A 20,225-nucleotide genomic window follows, 5' to 3' on the forward strand; every position below is an offset into this window, starting at 1 on the left:
CGCCCCCGCTAAACTGGGTGTTGTCAGAGATACAAAATTCTTGCTTTCAAGGAGACCGCAGGGGACGTGTTGGGGAAAAGGGGCCACCTGTGAATCTGGGGAAGTCGAGGACGCTCAGGATGCCGCGGTCCAACTGTGCATGGGCCTTCAACGCCACGAAGGGCTGACACAAACGTCCCGGGACGAGGGAGGAAGAGCAACTCGCTGAGGAAAAGTAGGCTCTGGCCAAATCCCGCGGGAACTGCCCTTCCCTCCGGCGGCGTTCCCTCCCCCACCTTGGTTGCCAAGGAGAGCCGAGTCCTGGGCCGGCGGACTGCTACAGGCGGGGGAGGCCTACCTTTCCGCGGCCTGAGTCGACTGGTTCACCAGCCTCGCCCTCCGCCGTGCTCCGCAGCCGCGTCCGTCCAGCGCGACAGCGCACGGGCGGGCGAAGCCCTGAGGTGCGTCCTCCCTCCGGGAACCGGAGCGAAGCGAGAGCTGGGGTCGCGACCCCCCTGCCCAGACCCAGGCGGGTGGGAGAGGCTCATTTGAACCAAACTGCCGGCGCGGGTCGCCGCCGCAGCCCCGCAGTCCCGGGGCTCCCGAGGGCGTTGTTTCAGGCACCAGCCACAGGTGCCCGAAGTGCTGGCGGCTGCGGCGTCTCTGTCCCCAAAGCCCCAGGGAACATCCGCCCTCTGGGGTGAGGGAGGACTCGCGGGAGCCAGTGAAAAGGAGCGCCCGAGGGGCCGCAGACGCTCCCAAACGGGCCTTGGTAAAAGTCTCGTCGCTTCGGAGGCGATTGGGAGCCGTCTCCACCCCTCTCCCTTTGTGAGTGTGTGGAGGTTTCGTTCGGACTTGCCCGGCTCGAAGTATGGGATGCTCGGGTCGGCCAGTAAATGCCACCTCTTGGTCTTTAGGGCCACACTGGGTGGGCCACCAAGTGTGGTCGTGCAGAAATAGTGATTTACCGAGATAATCTTTTCTTTTCAGAGACGATGCTTAAGGTACAAGGAAAACCATTTCCTGGGACATCTGAATTGTAATTCAAGCTTGAGTTACTACAGTGAAGGGGCAAACATGCTTGACCCCGCCAGTAAAGGGGAGTTTTCGGAAGAAGAAACTACCGAGGAGATCTCCCAACTCTCTTACCTCCAACTCTCTTCCCTGGCACTGTCAGGGGACACAGCATACAGCGAAAAAACCTCAACTGGTTTGCCCGAAAAAACTGGCTATCCGGACTCCGTTTACATTATGGCAGCGAACATTTTTCAGGGCATTCGATTCGAAAACTCACCAGAGAAGGTCTTAATAAAGTATGGGAATGAGCCCCTGCCGTCCTCCACCGAGTCTGAGGATGAATCCTTTCAGCGTTTGGCCTATGAGCTGGCTTTCAGTGCCCTGAAGTGTGAGTAGTACCCGTTTTGACAGTCAGCACTAACGGAAAATAATGAGAGAATTTGTGGAGTGCAGTCCCCCTTCTTGCCCCCTCATGCACACACCAGATTTTGTTTTTAGGCTTATGAATATCTTTGGTCAGTTGCAAATGTCCAGGCATTAGGAGAGTTTCCCTGTACAGCAAGCTCTTTCAGGCCAGAAACGTTTTTTTCTCTGCAGATTTCCCCGTGCCTAGAACCTTGCCTTGTCCTTAGATGGGTCAAAATTAAAGCAAGTTAAGATGATCCGAATCACTGCCATTCGCTTTAATTTTGGAAGCTTGTAAATTTATTTTTTCGAATTTTTGTAAAAGTCCCCTTTCTAACTTGCTGCCAGGATTTGAGGTGTAATATTGCAGATTTCCTCAATGGTGGGTAATGATCAACTTGAGTATGGAGTTGACTCCAGTACAGAATCAAATATTTTTACTGTGAGAGCAGTCAAAGGGCCTGGAGACATGTTTCTGTACTAGCTATAAACTATAATACAATATGAACTATAAAGTTTATATTGGTTTGTGTACTGAGTATTCCAAAAGAATTTCCAGAAATGTTTGGAGTATTAGGAGCCTGGCTGAAATGATGAGCTTCTTAGAGACACCCAGAAAGGGCATCACTCATTTGCATATATTTCCTTAGTGTTAGTACTTACTGGGCCTTGCACATCCTTGCACAGAGGCAGTTAACAATTGTTCAGTGAATTAAAATGTCCCATTAATTACTCAGATACGAATGTATATTTTTGGTTGTCTGCAGACATGAGGTAGCTCAACTCTGAAGCCAGGAATTTGCCATCACAGAGAAAAATTTATATGATGTTAAGAGGCAACTACTCTTTGGGTTTCATTTCTTTATTTTCTGCTTGTGATCTTTTTTTTTCCTTTTAAAATCTATCTTAGCCATTTTTCCCTCCTCCAGTTTAATCTTTCAGATTCTATTTCATCCCTTCCCTCCTCTTCCTTTTTAAAATGCAGATTTAAAGACCAACCAGAGTGTTGTACTTTAAATCATGAGTCAGGTGAACATTTGAACATTTTCTCCTTGCAGCAGTGAAATGCAGACTAGGCATTTATGTTGATTAGTTGATATTTTAATGGTAATGCCAAAATTCTATTATAGACAATTTTTTTCCCCCGATAAGAATATTGAAACTTACCTTTAGAAATCAATTATAAAAGCCTGAAATTATTCTTTGTAAAATTAATGCATTGACTAGATGGTCATGCTATAGTGATGTGTATGGTAGATTATCTTTTTCTTTCTCTTGATCTATATTTGTGTTTTATGAAAGGGTCTTGTGACTGACATTTTTTAATAACCTAGAAATTCCCATTTACATAAATTATTGTCATAGACATTTATAAACCTACTTTTCCTTGAAATGTTCATTTTTATAAGTTCAAATTCTAAGATGAGATGGCTTTGGTTGTTTACTTGGTACAACTATTACTTTCTTCTTAATGATAATAATATCTTGCTTTAAATTATCATCTGAATAATTTCTGATGTTCAAATGGAATAAAACTAGAATTCCTAAGTTCAGTGGGTTTCCAAGATAATTAAGAACCTGATATTTTGCTTTAAAATATTGGAGACTCTTATGCATTTCATTTTTGTCTTTTGTATTATCAGTGTTCTATCAATACTTTCACATGTAATATTTTGTAGACTCACATCTCGCTTATACAGTATAGGTTCAGGGAATCACGGTTCAGGAAAGAAAACTGAGGATTTCTTCTCTAAGGTTTTATAGGAGCAGTAAAGCTGAAAAGGTTAATGTACAAATTAAGAGAGCTTGGGTAATGGTCTCTTTTGTTTGTGAATTTGTGAACAGATAATTGAATCATATTACCATATCTTTTTAAGGAAGTACGAAGAAAAAAATCTATACAAATGTTAAGTGTATTTTTTTGGTTGTGTTTTATGTTTTCCAGTTTTATTATTTGCCCTTTTGTTGATGTCCTTTGTGTATAAGGTATTTCAAAGCAGAGAGTGTATTTTTCTGATTAATCTTTTAAAGGTTTAAAGGGCTCAGAATCATGTTTGTTGAAATGACCACCTCTAGTCTCACTCTGCTAAATAACTGCAAGGTCAATTGTCTGTTAAAGAAGGTAATGAAGAGTAAGCTATTCCTGTTAAGTTTGACTTATGTCAAAGAAGTAGAGTACTAGCAGCTAATTTATTTTTTAAAAGTATCTCTGGATGTTTCAAGGACTATTAAATATTAAAACAGAAGAAAAACTGGCGAAACGATTTCTTTAAAAAAAAATTAATGAACAACCCATTAAGAAAAAAAATTGAGGAAAGAGATGTTTCTGAAATTGTTGATCTTATTCCTGGTTTAATTCTTTCTCCAACCTCTCTAGTTGTAAATAGTATTTGATGACCTCTCAGTCCGAGGAACTGGCTGTGGCATTAACTTGGTCATTTCAAAATCATGTAACCTGTCAGTGAAAAACCTAGCAAATACTTAATATATGGTCTGGTTATGGCTTTGGGAATAAGTATGTGTAGTCAGGGATCCCCAAGACCACCCTCAAGTTCAATGATTCACTAGAAGGACTCACAGAACTCAGTAAAGCTGTTATACTCATGGTTACAGTTTACTACAATGAAAGGATAAAGATTAAGATCAGCACCAGAAAAATATACACAGGACAAAGTCCAGAAGAGACCAGGTACAGCTTTCTATTGTCCTTTCTCAAAGGAGTCTTACAGACAGTGCTTAATTCTCCCAGCAACAATGTATGACAACATCTATGAAGGTTGTCAAGTTTCCCTCCTTCCACAGATACAAAAACCCCATGTACCTATGTTTATAATTATAAGAGGGCCTTGGCATTCTTTTTTTTTTAACTGAAGTATAGTTGAATTACAATATTCTGTTAGTTTCAGGTTATAGCTAAGTGATTCAGTTATTTTTTTTCAGATTATATACCATTACAGCTTATTACAAGATATTGTATATAGTTTCCTGTGCTATACAGTAAATCTTTGTTGCTTATCTATTTTATGTATAGTAGTTTGTACCTGTTAATCCCATACTCCTAATTTGTCGCTCCTTTTCCCTTTAGTAATCATGTTTGTTTTCTACGTCTGTGAGTCTGTTTCTGTTTTATGTATAGATTCATTTTTATTGTTTTTAGATTCTACGTATAAGTGATATCAGATAGTATTTGTCTTTCTCTGTCTGACTTACTTCACTAAGTATAATGTTCTATAGGTCCATCCATGTTGCTGCAAATGGCAATATTTCATTCTTTTTTTATGGCTGAATAACATCCCATTGTATATATATACACCGCATCTTAAGCCAATCATCTGTTGATGGGCACTTGGGTTGTTTCCATGTCTTGGCTATTATAAATAGTGCTGCTATGAACATTGGAGTGCGTGTATCTTTTTGAATTAGAGTTTTCATCTTTTCTGGATATATACCCAGGAGTGGGATTGCTGGATTATATGGATCTATTTTTTGTTTTATTAAGGAACCTGCATATGGTTTTCCATAGCGGCTACAACAATATACATTCCCACCAATAGTGTACAAGGGTTCCCTTTTCTCCACACCCTCTCCAGCATTTATTATGTGTAGACTTTTTGATGATAGTCATTCTGACTGGTGTGAGGTGATAGCTTGTTGTGGTTTTGCTTTGCATTTCTGTAATAATCAGTGATGTTGAGTGTCTTTTCATGTGCCTGTTGGCCATCTGTATGTCTTCTTTGGAGAAATGTCTATTTAGGTCTTCTGCCCACTTTGTGATTGGATTGTTTGTTTTTTTGGTACTGAGTTGTATGAGCTGTTTGTATATTTTGAATATGAAGCCCTTGTTGGTAGCATTGTTTACAGATAATTTTCTCCCATTCCATTGGTTGTCTTTTTGTTTTGCGGATGGTTTCCTTTGCTGTTTCAAAGCTTTTAAGTTTGATTAGGTCCCATTTATTTATTTTTGCTTTCTTTTTCTGTTGCCTTGGGAGACTGACCTAAGAAAATATTGCTACGATTTATGTCCAAGAATATTTTGCCTATGTTCTCTTGTAGGAGTTTTATGGTGTCATGTCTTATATTTAGTAATATAAGCCATTTCAAACTTATTTTTATGGATGGTGTGAGGGAATGTTGTAATTTCATTGATACAGGTGGCTGTCCAGTTTTCCCAACACCACTTGCTGAAGAGGCTGTCTTTTCTCCGTTGTATATTCTCGCCTCCTTTGTCATAGATTAGTTGGCCATAGGTATGTGGATTTATTTCTGGGCTCTCTATACTGTTCCATTGATCTATATGTCTGTTTTTGTGCCAATACCACACTGTTTTGATTACCGTAGCTTTGTAGTATAGTCTAAAGTCTGGAAGCTTATACCGCCAGCTTTGTTCTTTTGCCTTAGGATTGCTTTGGCAGTTCTGGGCCTTTTGTGGTTCCATATCCATTTTAGGATTATTTGTTCTAGTTCTTGAAAAATGTCATGGGTATTTTGATAGTGATTGCATTAAATCTATAGAGTGCTTCACTTTAGCAATATTAATTCTTCCAATCCAAGAGCATGAACTACCTTTTCATTTTTTTGAATCATCTTCAATTTCCTTTATCAGTGTTTTATGATTTTTAGTGTATAGGTCTTTCACCTCCTTGGTTAAGTTTATTCCTAGGGTTTTGTTTCTTTTTTATGATGCAATAAACGATATAACTTTTAAAATTTTCTCTATCATTGTTAGTGTAAAGAAATCCAACAGATTTCTGTATATTAATCTTGTATCCTACTACCTTGCTGAATTCATTATTAGTTCTAATAGTTTTTGTGTGAAGACTTTAGGATTCTCTGTATAGAGTATTATGTCTTCTCCAAATAGTGTAAATTTTACCTCTTCCCTTCCAATTTGGATACCTTTTATTTCTTTTTCTTATCTGATTGTTGGGGCTAGGACTTCCAGTACTATGTTGAGTAGAAGTGGTGAGGGTGGGCATCCTTGTCTTGTTCCAGAATTTAGTGGGAAGGCATTCAGCTTTTCACTGTTGAGTATTATATTGGCTGTGGGTTTGTCATAAATGGCTTTTATTATGTTGAGATATGTTCGCTCTATACCCACTTTGGTGAGAGTTTTTATTAGGAATAATGTCAAATTTTATGAGATGCTTTCCTGCGTCTTTTGAGATGATCTGTGGTTTTTTCTTTCCTTTTGTTAATGTGGTGTGTCACACTGATTGATTTGCATATGTTGAACCATCTTTAAGACCCTGGGATGAATCCCACTTGGTCATGATGTATGATCCTTTTTATGTATTGTTGGATTCAATTTGCTAATATTTTTTTGAAGATTTCTACATCTATATTCATTAAAGATATTAGCCTATAATTTCCTTTTTTTTGTAGTTTCTTTGTCTGGTTTTGGTATCAGAGTGATGGTGGCTTCATAGAATGAATTTCACAGTGTTCCGTTCTCTTCAATTTTTTGGAATATTTTGAGAAGGCTCAGTATAATTTCTTCATTGTATGTTTGGTAGAATTCCCCAGTGAAGCCGTCTGCTCCTGGACTTTTGTTTGCAGGGAGTTTTTTTTTAAATTACAGATTCTATTTCACGTCTGGTGATTGTTCTGTTCAAATTATCTGTTTCTTCTGGACTCAGTTCTTGTAAATCTTATGTTTTTAGAAACTGTCCATTTCTTCTAGGTTGTCCAATTTGTTGGCATATAACTGTTCATAGTATTATGATTTTTTTGTATTTCTGTATCAGCTGTTACTTCTCTTTCATTTCTTATTTTGTTTATTTGGGTTTTCTCTCTTTTCTTCATGTTGAACCTGGCTAGAGGTTTGTTGAATTTATCTTTCTCCAAAAAACAGCTCTTGGTTTTATTGACCTTTCCTGTTGTTTTCTATTTTACTTTATTTTATTTTTTTATTTTATTATTTTTTAAAATTTATTTTTGGCTGTGTTGGGTCTTTGTTGTTGCACATGGGCTTTCTCTAGTTGCAGCGAGCAGGGGCTGCTCTTTGTTGTGGTGCATGGGCTTCTCATTGCAGTGGCTTCTCTTGTTGCGGAGCAAGGGCTCTAGGAGCACGGGCTTCAGTAGTTGCACACGCGGGCTCAGTACTTGCGGCATGCGGGCCCTAGAGCACATGGGTTTCAGTAGTTGCAGCATATGGGCTCAGTAGTTGTGGCATGCAGGCTCTGGAGCACACAGGCTTCAGTAGTTGTGGTATACGGGCTTAGTTGCTCTGCGGCATGTGGGATCTTCCTGGACCAGGGATCAAACCCATGTCCCCTGCACTGGCAGGCAGATTCTTAACCACTGTGCCACCAGGGAAGTCCCTCTGTTGTTTTCTACTTTTTTTTTAAAATTTATTATTATTTTCTTTTGCAGTACGCGGTCCTCTCACTGTTGTGGCCTCTCCCATTGCAGAGCACAGGTTCCAGACACGCAGGCTTAGCAGCCATGGCTCACAGGCCTAGCCGCTGTGCGGAATGTGGGATCTTCCCAGACTGGGGCACGAACCCATGTCCCCTGCATCGGCAGGCAGACTCTCAACCTTCCCTGCGTCACCAGGGAAGCCCCCTCTGTTGTTTTCTTGATCTGTATTTATTTCTTTTCTGATCTTTATTATTTCCTTCCTTCTGATGACTTTAGGTTTTGTTTGTTCTTCTTTTTCTAATTCTTTTAGGTGGTTGGTTAGGTTATTTATTTGAGATTTTTCTTGTATCTTGAGGAAGGCCTGATTCATTGTGAATGTCCATCTTAGATCTGCTTTGGCAGCATCCCACAGATTTTGTAAGGTTGTGTTTTCATTTTCACTTGTCTTGAGGCATTTCCTCATTTCTTCTTTTATTTCATTGTTGACCCATTGGTTTCTTAGTAGCATGTTGTTTAGTCTCCATGTGTTCATTCTTTTCCTGTTTTTCTTTCTGTGGTTGATTTCTGGTTTCATACTGTCGTGGTCAGATAAGATGTTTCAAATAATTTCTGTCCTTTTAAATTTGTTGAGGCTTGTTTTATGACCTAGTATGTGGTCTGTCCTAGAGAACATTTCATGTGCCCTTGAAAAGAATCTGTATTCTGGTTTTTTTGGATGTAGTATTCTGTAGATATCAATTAAGTTCAACTGATTGTGTCATTTAGAACCTCTGTTGCCTTACCGATTTTTTGTCTGGATGATCTGTCCATTGATGTCAAAGGGGTGTTAAGGTTGGCTACTACTGTATTGTCAGTTTCTCCCTTTATGTCTGTTGTTGTTTCTTTTATATGTTTAGGTGCTGCTGTATTGGAGGATTATATGTTAACGAGCATATTATCTTCTTGTATTGATCTCTTTATCATTATACAATTCCCTTCTTGTCTTTCTTTATGGACTTTGTTTTAAAGTCTATTTTGTCTGATGTGAATATTGCTACCCCCACTTTCTTTGTGTTTCCATTTGCATGAACTATCTATTTTCATCCCCTCACTTTCAGCTTGTGTGTCTTTCACCCTGAAGGAAGTCTCTTGTAGGCAGCACACTAAGGGTTCTTGTTTTTGTTTCTTCATCCAATCTGCCACGCTGTTTCTTTTGATTGGAGCATTTAGTCCATTGACATTTAAGGTAATTATTGATAGGTATGTACTTATTGCCATTTAACCCTTGTTTTTCAGTTGTTTTTATAGTTCTTTATTTCTTCTTTTTGTTTTTCCTTTTGTGGTTTGATAATTTTCTTTTGTAGTACGCTTGAGTTACTTTCTTTTTGGTTCTTGTGAAACTACAGTATATTTTAAATTTGTGGTTACCATGGAGTAACCACAAATTTAAAATATACTGTAGTTTCAAGTATGTTCAAGTATGTTAACTCACAGCTGTGTCTACTGGCTTTAAACTGATAGTCATTCAACTTCAAACACATTCTAAATGATCTATATTTTTATACTCCCCTCACCCACATTTTGTGATTTTGCTGTCCTATTTTCTTCATGCATATCTTTTTACTGTTAGTTGTAGTTATAATTGCTTTTACAATTTTTTGATTGTTTTTTAATCTGTGTACTGACTGAAGTGATCTTCTGTCCTTTTATATATTTACCTTTCCTATTGTGATTTTCCCTTTCCTATAGTTTCTTGCTTCTTTTCTATTTAGAGAATATCCTTCAATATTTCTTTTAGGGTAGGTTTAATATTGCTGAGTTCTTTTAGTTTTTGCTTGTCTAAGAAATTTTCTCTTCTTCTGTTCTAAATGATAATCTTGCTGGGTAGAGTATCCTAGGCTGCATGTTTTCCTTTTCAGGACTTTGAATATGTAATGCCATTCCTTTCTGGACTGCGAAGTTTTCTGCAGAGAAATCTGCTGATAGCCATATGGGGGTTCCCTTGTAACTGACTCTTTGTTTTTCTCTTGCTACCTTTAGAATCCTTTCTTTATTTTTAAATGTCATTTTAGGGAATTCCCTGGTGGTCCAGTGGTTAGGACTTGGCACTTTCACTGCTGTGGCCCGGGTTTGATCCCTGGTCAGGGAACTGAGATCCTGCAAGCGGTGTGGTGTGGCCAAATAAAATAAAATAAAATAAAATTGTCATTTTAATTCTGATATGTCTTGGTGTGGGTCTCTTTGGGTTCATCTTTTTTGGGACCTTCTGTGCTTCCTGTACCTGAGATCTGTTTCCTTGTTTAGGTTTGGGAAGTTTTCAGCCATAATTTCTTCAATTACACTTTCAATTCTCTTTCTCTTTCCCTTCTGGAACACCTATTGGGCATCCGTTGGCACGTTTTGTATTATCTCATAAATCTCGTATGTTGATATCATTTTTTTTTTCATTGTCTTTCTGTCTGCTCTTCTGATTTAGTGATTTCCATTTTGCTATCTTCCAGGTCACTTATTCATTCTTCTGTGGCATTTAGTCTGCTCTTCATTGCTTCTAGATTGGTTTTTAATCTCAGCAATTGAATTGTCTATTTTTGATTGGTTCATCTTTATAGCTTCTAGTTCCACATTACAGTGATGTGCATTTCTATCGATACTCTTTCTTAAATCAGTTAGAATTTTTATTATCTCCTTTTTGAACTCAGGGTCTAGTAAACTAGTGAGCTCTTTTTTTTTTTTAGAAGATGTTGGGGGTAGGAGTTTATTAATTAATTTATTTTTGCTGTGTTGGGTCTTCGTTTCTGTGCGAGGGCTTTCTCTAGTTGTGGCAAGCGGGGTCCACTCTTCATCGCGATGCGCGGGCCTCTCACTATCGCGGCCTCTCTTGTTGCGGAGCACAGGCTCCAGACGTGCAGGCTCAGTAGTTGTGGCTCACGGGCCTAGTTGCTCCGTGGCATGTGAGATCCTCCCAGACCAGGGCTCGAACCCGTGTCCCCTGCATTAGCAGGCAGATTCTCAACCACTGCCACCAGGGAAGCCCGTGAGCTCTGTTTTATTATCTGTTCTTTCAGGGGATTTCTCTTGTTCTTTTAATTGGGAGTAGTTCCTCTGCCTTTTTGTTTTACTTAACTTTCTCTGTCTCTATGAATTTAGGAGGAACAGTTATCTACGGTGGTCTTGAAGGGTGTTTTTATGTGGGAGTGTCCCTGCATAGATTGTGTGTGTCCAGTGTTTTTGGCACAGTGGCTGGTTTTGGTATGGACTTCAGTCGCATCTTTCCTCAGGGTGTGCTGGACATTATCCCCTTGATGGGAGTGTGGCTGGTATTCTGGTGTCCAGAGCCTGTACTGGATGTGAGGCAGGGCTTTCTCTCTGCTCCGTGGCTGTCACTGCCCTGTCAGGGGCAGGGTCTGCTCCCCAGCTGTTGGGGTGGAAGGCTTGAGGGTTGGGTTCAGTCGGACTCCATTGGCCTTGAGTACATGCTGTGCCCCAAAGGAGGTGATTTCTGAAGCAAGTGACGCCCACATGGTCACAGAGCACCTGTGTGCTGCCTGTGTAGGCATCCATAGTTCCACTCAGAAGCAGCCCAGGGTTGTGTCCCTTTCTCTGTTTTGTCTCAGATCTAGTTAAAGGCTATGGTGTGGAGTAGGCTGGGGCTGAGGGTCGGGGTGTTGTGGCTGCGGGAATTGAGGTGGCTGCGCTGCTGCCTGAGGTCTGGGCTGCCTCTGTGGCAGACTCCCAGGACCTGTCTGCCCCATATCTAGTGCTAAGCTGCGGTGTGGTGTGGGCACACTGGGGTATTCTTGCTAGGAGACTAACCACTGCTACTCCTGAGCTTGCTGACAGTGGTTGTCACCATTCCATCCACACCACGCCCCAGGACCTCCCAGCTATCTCTGCGGTAGCTAGATTGAGTTCTCTCCTAGGGTCTATGTGCCCAAGATTCAGCACTTAGCCACTGCAGGCTCCCGTGGCGCTACCTCACATGCATGCTGACAGTGGCCGCTGTGGCTCCACCCGGATCACAGCCCAGGTGCCTGGTCTGTCTCTATGCAGTTACACTGAGTCTCTGCCCAGATTTCATGCCCGGCTGTGGTGTGGAGTGAATGGGGCCAGGGTGTTCGCCCCTTTGGATTGGGAAGTGGGGCAAGGCGGCAGTTGCCAGTACAAGGCTCTCTTTGCCCTGGTTCTCAGCAAGCCAGCATGTGGTCACTCCTCACGTGTAGAGCCTAGGCTTCTCCAGCCCTCTGTCTGTCCCAGTGGATTTCTCAGCAGACAAGGGGGCCTGTCTCCTCTACGCTGGACTCCAGGACTGGGATGCCCAGATTGTGGTTCGACCTGCTTACTCCCCAGGGCGAGGGTCCACCTGTGTGGACCTTCTCTTCCTTACAGAGGTCACTCCTGGGGGCTCAGTTCCCAACCTGATGCTTTTTTTTTTTTTTTTTTTCTGTCTCTGCCTGGTTACGTGGAGCTGTTTCTTGCTGCCTTTGTTCTTCTGCCAGTTTCCAGTTAGTTTTCCCTGAAAATTGTTCCACATGTAGAAGTAATTTTGAACTCTTTTGGGGGAGAGGTGAGCTCCACATCTTCCTACTCCACCTTCTTGATCCCCCTCAGCCTTGGCATCCTTGAAATGAAAGTTCTAGAAGTGAATTATATAAAGTGGATCATTTAAAGGAAACTCTATGGACACAGTAAAAATAGAGAAGGAGAACCTAGGGGAGAGTCAAAAGAAGAAATATCTTCCATCTTTCTTCCAGAATGGGAGGGATGATCAGACAGACTGTGTGAGTTTTAGGGATCCAATAAATAGCACTCTTCCTTTTACACTTGAGTTTGGAACCCACGGAGAGGAAAAAACAAAAAGATGTCCGGGGACATGGCTTTAGATCTTCAGTCAAGCAGGCTTGCAAATACTTTATTCCTGAATTAGAACTTCCCGTCTAATCCAGACACAGCTGAAGAATTGCAGATCCCTCCACCCAACTCATGCAAGGCGTGTGGCAAAGAGCAGTCTGGAATGCATGCCCACCTCCTGCAGAAACACTGGCAGACAAAGACTGGAAGGGGGAGGGAGTGATATATGCCCCTGTTCATTCTTCCAAATTCACTAATTAAATAAATTCAATTTTCTTTTCACATGGAGTGATAAGTAAGGGGTAGGGAGAGAGTCCAAGGGTGTTTCTCTAGGGAAGGCCTTCTGCATTGGAAACATGAGGAATGAGGATTAAGAGTTCCCTTCAGCAGACTAAAGAGAAGAGGCTTTAATTAGTGGGGCACTAGGGATAATTGGAGCTATTGTGCTGAACTAGGATAGGTGAGGTTTGCTATCTTCAAATAAGTCCTGATAACCCACATCAGTCATTAGCAGTATGTTTTATTTAGCCAGTATGGTTTGTTGTAAGAGTGAGTAGAGGATAGGCAGCATAATGTGGTGACGAGCGTGCACTTGGGTGCCAGACTGCCTGGGTTTGAGTCCCTGATCTGACTCTTGCTGTGTGACTATGAAAATATTACTTAACCAGTCAGTGCCTCATTTCCTACTTTATAAAATGGGATAATAATGGTACCTAATTCATAGGGTTGTGAGGGTTAAATGAATTAATATATGGAAAGCATTTAGAATAGTGTCTAGCACATAGAAAGCACTATCTAGAGCATACATAATTAATGTTGATATTGCTATGTGAGAATGTTCTGTAAACTATAGATATATAAAGGCAATGCATTCTGCACAATATTAGAGACAGCCCAGAGATTGTCAGTTTTGACAGGAGCCCTAGGAAAAAAATGCAGTGTTGGCAAAATACGTTCTGTCTTCTTTTCCTTCATTCTACTGCTCCTATTTTTAGGAGTCCAGCAACTCCATTGCTCAAAGTTCTATAGCCTATGCAGGTGTGCCATCTTAGAAGTCCTTCATTCTTTTTTTTTTTTTTTTTTTTTTTTTTTTGCGGTATGCGGGCCTCTCACTGTTGTGGCCTCTCCCATTGCGGAGCACAGGCTCCGGACGCACAGGCCCAGCGGCCATGGCTCACGGGCCCAGCCGCTCTGTGGCATGTGGGATCCTCCCGGACGGGGGCACGAACCTGTGTCCCCTGCATTGGCAGGCGGACTCTCAACCACTGCGCCACCAGGGAAGCCCAGAAGTCCTTCATTCTTATGACAAGTATATTTTCTGTGACAAAAATTGGGACTCATGCTGAGAAACTGTGAAGTAGATAGGAATTGGTTTGTGAGTACTAAGGGTGTGAAACTGTAAACTTCATTTTCCTTGTAAGTGAAATGGGGATATTGCCTTGTACAATACAGCCACAATTGGTGGCTAAAATATGGGTAATGATACCTGAAAGATTTCCTATGAAAACTGGAGTCTGTGCTCCCAAGTTTGTCAGTTCTTTTTAGTTTTCCCATCCCCCAGATAAAAACTGAAATTCAGTGTGTATTGTGTATATAGGAGATGTTCCATAAATGTTGAATGAATTGAAGCTGTCTTAGCTCCCTGTTAACTGATTAAAGCATTTGTTATATGATATATATACTTAAGTAGTTATAACAGAAGAACACTCGTGTGCCCTGTGGAGGTTTTAAAATGTGTTCATGTGTTTTCATTTAGTACCTCTGCAATTATCCCTCTGCCTGGAATGCTCTCTTCTTCCGGATCTTTACATGGCTAACTCCTTGTCATTTGGGACTTAGATTAAATGTCATCTTATCAGTGTCGTCACTAGTGAGTTCTACCAAATATTTAAGTAAGAAATAACACCAATTTAACACAAACTCTTCCAGAGTTTAAATCCTGATACCAACATTGACAAAGACATTATGAAAAAAAATTATAGACAAATATCCTTCATGAACATAAACATAGAACAAAAATCTATGTTTATTAAAGCATTTGTAATATGATATATATATATATATATAGTTAAGTAGTTATAACAAAAGGAGACTCATGTGCCCTGTATAATAAAATATTAGCAAATTGAATCCAACAATATCCAACATAAAGAGGATAAGACATTATAAATTAGATCCTCTTTAATGTTTTTCAAGGGATATAAATTAAAGGTTGGAATTCCTTTATTACTACTTCAGCTATTCAGATAACGCTCCTTTGACTGTGATTCCGTGTGGAGCCTGAGTCACAGGGGTCCAGGATTCATAAAGATTACAAATATTTCATCATGTCATTGTAATTTGAGTCTTTATCAAGAATTAGGTATGTTTTAGATATGAAAGTAAAAGTATTTTATAGCATTGTCCAAAGTGTATTTTGATTCCAAAATTTTCATTTTCAGCTTTGGAGTTTTCAGTAACAGACATTTTCCTTGTCTTGTAGTTCAAGATATTTTGGAAACTATGTTAATAGACAGCTATATCTTCCCAAGCACCATAATAGTAAGTGTATAACTTTTACATAATTACTTGTCTCGTGGTTGTTAATTAGAAACTACTAAAAAGCCTTCAGATTTAAATAACTAGTTTGTTTAATGCTGAGACTTCTTCAGAACACGTCCTTAACTCTCATATTTCTAAGGCTTCTAATATAGATCCTACTCCTTTCATTTTGATGAATCTGCCAAAAATTGTCCTTTTTGAAAGGTTTATTTTTTATTGGATTTTTTTTCTAGTTTGCAGTCCTTTTCTTTTTTTCTTTTATGTATGTATGTATGTATTTATTTATTTTTGGCTGCGTTGGGTCTTTGTTGCTGTGCACGGGCACTGTAGTTGCAGCAAGCGGGGGCTACTCTTTGTTGCGCGCTTCTCATTGCGGTGGCTTCTCTTGTTGTGGAGCACGGGCTCTAGGAGTGCGTGCTTTAGTAGTTGTGCACGGGCTTAGTTGCTCCGCGGCATGTGGGATCTTCCCAGACCAAGGTTCAACCTGTGTCCCCTGCATTGGCAGGTGGATTCTTAACCACTGTGCTACCAGGGAAGTCCCTTTGCAGTCCTCTTCTATCTCCCAATTCAACCAGACTATGTAAAAATAGTCATATTTTTATGACTGCTCTCTTATGAAAAACAATGGAATGGAAAATATTGCTATTAGATATTGTTTGTATGCTTTTCTGTATGTGTGTTTCCCCTTGGTAGCCAGATCATTTGAACAGTCTTATCATTGTGATGCTGTATGATTTCCAAGATAGAAAATTTCAAGCTCGTCTCATTTCTGATAATGAAGAGTCTGTAGCGGAAGTTCTAGAAGTAGAGAACCTTCTTAACAGGTAATTGTAAAGGTGAAAACAGTGTTTTATATGAAATCATTATTGGTATTTTCACTGGTGAAATTGTATACAATATAATGTGTAGATAACTGTTAAAATTTTATAGAGAAAAAATATAAAAGTTCATAAGTTTCTTGAGTTCCTTTACAAACAAATCTTGAACAGGGTAAATATTCTGCTTAAATTCAAGTTGTTTTTCAAAGCTTGAATTGTAAGATCCAACTTGTAAGTATTTGGAAAATGATGAAAAATTCCTGACAATTTTTAGCACGTACTTAAGTTACACTTCATTTGAAACTGCTATTATTTGTTTACCTGGCTTTGTTTATAGCTCTTTAAAAAAAATCTAACATGTATCAAACAAGAAAATTCCAACAGTAGATAAGAACCTATCACTCTTCCAAGTTGAAAAAAAAAATCTACAACTTCATGTTAGTAGTTAAGAACAAAACTAACATGTTTTAAATTTGTTTTCCTTTTATCCTAAATATCAACAGAAACCTAGTATGGGGATAATAATAGCATCTACCTAAAAAGGTGGTTGGAAGAAGTAAATAAACTATATAAAATGCTGAGCTTAGAGTCAGGCACTTAGTAGATAGTCAATCAGTGTTAAATGCTACTGTTGTTAGGGCTTTTGTTATTACATCGTTGAACCTTAATAGAAAGCACAATATAGCAACAACAGCAATCTTGTAGGAAGATTTTTACCAGGTGAATAATCTGCAACAGTTGTCATATGTCATGTTATATTATTATGGGAAACTCAAGCAGTTTCACTTACAGTATTGAAGGTTGAGACCAGAGGACTCACATAATGGAGTTATAGTAATAACTTACCTTTATTGAACACTTAATATGTATAAATCATTGTTATAAGAAGCTCTTTACATAACAACTCTTTGAGGTAGATATTGTTACCAACCTGTATTTTTACACATGGGAAAACTGAGGCACAGACATGTTAAAGGACCCTGCCTAATGCCATAGAGCTAGAAAGGGGAGTAGCCAGAATACACATTCAGGAATGCTGACTCTAGAGCCCAGGATTTAAGCATTTATATGCTACTACTCCTTCCACTTAAGATAGTGAGTGGTGGCTAAAGTACTCTAGAAGATGAAAGATATGACATAGTCATATCTCATGTCATTTGTAGCCATGAGAAATTTGGAGATGCAGAAAAGCAAAAGCATTGCTTTTGTATGTACATACAGATGTATGTACCCTCTGTGTTAGGTAAGTAAGGATCTTGCCCCTGATTACTGCACAGGTTTCTGGACAACTACTTCACCCATACCAGTACCGGGCAACCTGCCTCTGAGGATGGACACCCACGATGGACGCAGATACATCAGAGAAAAGTTGGTGGGGCAGTATGCTCTGGAACAGGCTCTGAGTTTCAGCTTTCCTGAGCTGCTGTCAGTTTCTGTTTGAGTTGGTCAGGACTCAGGAGATGTTCATGGAAGTCTCAACTTAGTCTCAGTGAGCATAATGAGAGCTGAGGTTAGGAAAGCCACAGGGCTCCAACCAAGTAAGAAAGACCAGACTGTGGTTTCATGAGCAGCAGATTTTTAGCTGAGAATGTTAGCAAGCCAGGCAGGAAATAGGACAAGCAAAGGTCATGGCTCAGGAGGCCAGAGGAACCAGAAGATATTACTGTCTTGGGTTCCTGATTCTCCAGAGTTTTCTCTTTCCCCATAATGCATACCATGCTACCTCCTGCCTTGACACACATCTGGTTGCATTCTTGTCAGGGCGAGAAGCTGTCAGTGCAGTTTTTCCCCCTACCCAAACCAATAGAGCTTCATATAATGCAGATCTTATTCCCACATTAATAAGTTATTTCATACCCAATTCATGCTATACTCAATTCATAATATGCTATAGGAGAAATGCGTGTATTTAGTGATTGAATTGCAGAGAACAGTAGTGCAGTATACTTATATAAAGATAACACTGAAAAAAATCCATGTATAATGATAAAAATCATGCTGAGAAAATACATGTATAAAGATAACACTAAAGGGTTTTAATCAAGAGTCTCAGCTTTCAAGTAATAGAAGCCATCTTCAGTTAGGCTGAGCAAAATGGAAAATGTTCTTATAAAGGTATTGGAATGTCTCATGCAACTCAGAGAATCAGGAAGAGGATGAAAGCAGGAGCTGGAAAGATGTTAGGACCTTTATCTCTGCTGCTTTGTCTCTTTATCTTTTTAACTCTGCTTCTCTCAATATCTGCTTCATTCTTTTCCTCTGCAGATCTGCCTTCTCTGCTTCTCTAGTCTACATGGAGAAAACCCTACTATTGCACTCCACGTCTTGAGCTTACTTGTTACAGTTGTATGTTAGTTTCTTCACTTAGACTAACTTATTGTCTCTAACCCCAATTCTAAATTATAATCCCTCCCCTGGGAATTTGATTGGCTCCATGTAGGTCAGGTGCATTCCCCTGGGCCAATCCCCCATAGCCAATGGAGCAGAATTCTGAACTGAGACAGAATGGTAGAGGCCAACATCTGTAGATCATCTGTGGCTTGGGGCTGGGCACTGTTGTCCCCAGGGAAATAGAATCATTGTAAGCTTGAAGTATACTTTAGTTATGCTTCTACCAAGAAGATTAAGACTAAGAGGTGATAGAAGTAATTATTTAGCAAGAAATTGAATGAGAATTATTTCCTCCTTATGAAAATTGTTTGATCTTTGTTGTTATTGTCTCTTCCAGAGATCCTTGTGTTTTATCACTCTACAAACTTGTATATTTTTAAAAAATTTTTCTTTTATTTATTTTTTTATACAGTAGGTTCTTATTAGTCCAACTTGTATCTTTTTCTTCATTTGTTCATAGCCTTAGAGATATAATCCAAGATGACACCTATTATCATTTTTGACATATGCAAGTTCTTTAAGAACTCATTCCTTGTATAAAATTCAACTATATTTTAAATACTATGTGACTGGGTTAAATAAAAGGAGACCACAGCTTCTTCCTTTCTTACTCCCCCCCTGCCTTACACTAGCCCAAGAATCTGATTCTGCCAAATAATTTGTTGGGCTTTGGTGAGGCAGAATTGGGGAATGGGCAGTGAAAGAGTAGAGAGGCAGGAGAAGAAAGACTTAGTGGTCCATCCTCCCAAACCACCCAAAACTGTCCTGAAACCTTCCCCATTACAATTAAGGCACCACCAGCTTCTTAGATATCATCCTTGATTCCTCTTTCCTCCCCTCCCCGGTGCCCATACCACACCTAATACATCAAGTTCTGTAACTCCAATTGGAAAACATGCTGAATGTGTCTACTTGTTTCTATTTCCACTCCTGCTGTTCAAATCCAAGCCACTATAATGGGTCACTTGGACTACTGCAATAGTAGTCCTCCTTCCCTGCCTGTAACTCTTACTTTTTCACAATCTGTTCCATATGGCAGGTAAAGTGATATTTTAAAAAAGTGATTATATAGTCATGACAGAGTATCTAGGATCAAGCTATATTCCTCCTGTAAACAACTAGATGGACAAAATATATGAGGCAAATATTTTGGACATTAGACAAAAAGCAGCACAGAATTTTGATCCTTGAGAGAATGAAGACAAATGAGGTGAGCCCTAGAATAGTCCTGGCTATATACCTACAGGTACTTTCCAACTGCAGTGCAGGAAGGAGGATCTCAAGAGGAAAACTGTAGTCTTACTAAAGTAAGAAAACAGAGATCAGAGTTTTGGGATGAACATCTGAAATGATCATTTTTTTCTCCTTTTTTTGGGGGGGGTGGTACGCGGGCCTCTCACCGCTGTGGCCTCTCCTGTTGCGGAGCACAGGCTCTGGACGCGCAGGCCCAGCGGCCATGGCCCATGGGCCCAGCTGCTCTGTGGCACGCGGGATCCTCCTGTACTGGGGCACGAACCCACGTCCCCTGCATCGGCAGGTGGACTCTAAACCACTGCGCCACCAGGGAAGCCCTTTTTCTCCTTTATTCTATTAATGTGGTAAGGTAATTCACATTGAATAATTTATGAATGTTAAAACCATCCATGGATTTTTGGGATAAATCACTTTTGCTTGGATATATCCCTTTTCTTCTATTCCTCAGTTTTCTCATTCACATAATGCTCCAGGGTTTCTCATTTGCTGAAATGCTTCCTAAACACTTGTTCATGGGTTTTTGTCTCTCATATTCTCTCCACCCCTTCTTTGGAAACTCTTAGCCCATTTCACTTACTTAGTGAATATTCTGAAACAGTTGTCAGTATGATGTCTGATTTTATATTTGTATGG

The 20,225-nt window shown here is 40.0% G+C and overlaps 1 protein-coding gene across 9 annotated transcripts in view; it reads left to right on the top strand.

The window, feature by feature from the left end:
- The first annotated feature begins 289 nt into the window (after positions 1 to 289).
- The window catches only part of NSUN7 (NOP2/Sun RNA methyltransferase family member 7), a 70,567-nt gene continuing 50,631 nt past the window's right edge, over positions 290 to 20,225 (top strand). For 6 of the 9 annotated variants that reach the window (XR_012331971.1, XR_012331970.1, XM_019928289.3 and 3 more), the window contains exons 1-4: positions 290 to 440; positions 970 to 1,384; positions 15,071 to 15,129; positions 15,823 to 15,953. Coding sequence is in view for 7 of the 9 variants with exons in the window: in XM_019928289.3 (XP_019783848.2) it covers positions 1,057 to 1,384; positions 15,071 to 15,129; positions 15,823 to 15,953 (518 nt within the window). In the remaining 2 variants the exon portion in view is untranslated. Of the gene's footprint in view, positions 441 to 580; positions 808 to 969; positions 1,385 to 14,321; positions 14,481 to 15,070; positions 15,130 to 15,822; positions 15,954 to 20,225 lie in introns of those variants that run through there. The other 3 variants (XM_033856958.2, XM_073805185.1, XM_073805184.1) reach the window with 3 other exon arrangements.

The sequence above is a fragment of the Tursiops truncatus genome, chromosome 5 (genome assembly GCF_011762595.2).
Source record: "Tursiops truncatus isolate mTurTru1 chromosome 5, mTurTru1.mat.Y, whole genome shotgun sequence".
In the NCBI taxonomy this organism is placed as follows: Eukaryota; Metazoa; Chordata; class Mammalia; order Artiodactyla; family Delphinidae; genus Tursiops; species Tursiops truncatus.